The 2,002-nt window shown below is 28.2% G+C and overlaps 1 protein-coding gene across 1 annotated transcript in view; it reads left to right on the forward strand.

The window, feature by feature from the left end:
• LOC112506016 overlaps positions 1–994 on the forward strand; it is a 4,212-nt gene extending 3,218 nt beyond the window's left edge. Inside the window, exon 5 of the mRNA XM_025110046.1 lies at positions 633–994. Within this exon, the coding sequence (XP_024965814.1) occupies positions 633–953 (321 nt within the window). The 3' untranslated portion in view covers positions 954–994. The remainder of the gene's footprint in view (positions 1–632) is intronic.
• The last annotated feature ends 1,008 nt before the right edge of the window (positions 995–2,002 follow it).

Here is a 2,002-nt window from a genome sequence, read left to right on the forward strand (position 1 = left end):
TAATAAAAAATTTACAGGGTAATAAATAGTATTTATAATAATAATAATAATAATAATATATTTATAATTAAATAAAATAAGTAAAATGAGATTAGTATAAAAAGAAAAGACAAGAAAAAGACAAAAACACAAAAATGAAACAAAAAAAATTGATTACATTGGAAGATAGGGGGGGCATTAGCAAATGATAGGGGTGCCATTAGCCACCCCCTTAAGTTATTATCATTCTAGGGAGAGAAAGAACATTAAAATGATAATGTGTCTTGAAATGATTGATGCGAGGAGACATGCAATTTCTTTTAGGCATGTTATACATCTACTAAGTAATATTAAAAGTTTTAAAAATCAAAACAACATTAAAATGTCTGGATATGACACACTACTCTAAAATTAATTAAATATAACAATTCTTCTAACATTCTCCGGGTTGAGAGTAAAATCCTAAAACATTATATTTGGACCAATGAATAAAAGGTTAAAACACGTATAATTAGCTAAAGGTTAAAACAAATAATATAATTGGGTAAAGACTAAAACATGCATATAGTTTTGAGGGTTTTGTTCCATATATCACATTGGGTATAAAGTTTCACTTCTTTTTTGTCTTGTATATCATCTTTTTCTGTGGTCAGATACGTCTCCAACTCGAGACACTTTTGGCCGAGAAGGCTCGTTTGGCTCACGAGAACTCTGTATACATACGTGAGAATAGCTGTTTGAGGGAAATAATCGAATACCACAAACTGAGTATGCAAGATGTTGTTTATTTGGATGAAGGTATTGAAGAGGTTGCGGAAGTTAATCCTGGAATTTCCCGGACACTTTCCGTTTCACCACCATCACCTTCATCTCCACATTCGCCTCAAAAGAGAAATATTCCGTTTACAAGCACATCCTCGATTGCTGCAAGGGTCGAGGTTTCGACCTTTAAAGACCAACCATCAGGTACTTAGCTTCATTGGTGTTTCTCTTTTAATTCTAAATCATGACTACACCCCCAATAGCTTAATTTTCATCTCTATCTTTCAATTCCCTTTTTATGTAGAAAAATAAGTAGATGATGTGTCTTAAAATGATTGGTAGGACAACAAGAAACTGAAGACACATAGATCAAACTTTAGATCTTTAAAATATGTTTCAAATGTTATCTATTAGGGTATTTGGATGAAGGTTATATGTTATTTATTTTAATATACCCAATTCCCTTTTTTAAGGTTTACTTGTGAGTTAGGTCTTATTGCTCTATCGCAATTGATTGGGGTTGTTTTGATTCATATTCTTTGTCATGATATCATAACTTCTATTATGGTACATCAGATCTGATATTTTAAACGTTTAAATCAAAGTATGTCCTTTAAAATAAGAATAGAATCAAAATATGTTTGTTTTTAAATGCAAACTATGTTTGTTTTTAAATGCAAACTATGTCTAAAACCCAAAGTTCCAACTTTTTGAAATCAAACAAATAAATATATAAACTTAATAAAGCGGAGAAAAACCAAAAGGACTTTTATATTTTGATCTATTAGGTTCTTGAACATTTTATGAATGAATAAATTCTTACACTTATATAATGAAAGAAATTTACCATTTCTTTTTGCATGTATCAATGAGTCAGTAGAAAACAAATACTACAAACCATTAAAAACAAAAAAAATAACACCATTTTTATTATACCATGTTTAATTTTTCAGATTTAAATGACGATCATAGGTGTTTGTTATGATTATGTGATTGTCATTTAAACCTGCAAAATATATAACTACTAAATTTTGTTGTGATTTTCATTTGAATTTAAAAAATAAATAATGAATAATGAAAATGGTATTTAATCATTTTTATTTGGATTATTACTAATCTAGATACATTGATTGAAAACTCATATAAATGCAAGGACCTAATTTCTCAAAATATGAAAGTTCTTTGGATTTTTCTCGATTTTAGTAAGTTGAAAGATTTATTTGTTTCAATTTCAGAATGATTAAAGATTATTTTTTTCAAA

The sequence above is a fragment of the Cynara cardunculus genome (assembly GCF_001531365.2).
Source record: "Cynara cardunculus var. scolymus isolate 2C chromosome LG 2, CcrdV1, whole genome shotgun sequence".
NCBI classification, from domain to species: domain Eukaryota; kingdom Viridiplantae; phylum Streptophyta; class Magnoliopsida; order Asterales; family Asteraceae; genus Cynara; species Cynara cardunculus.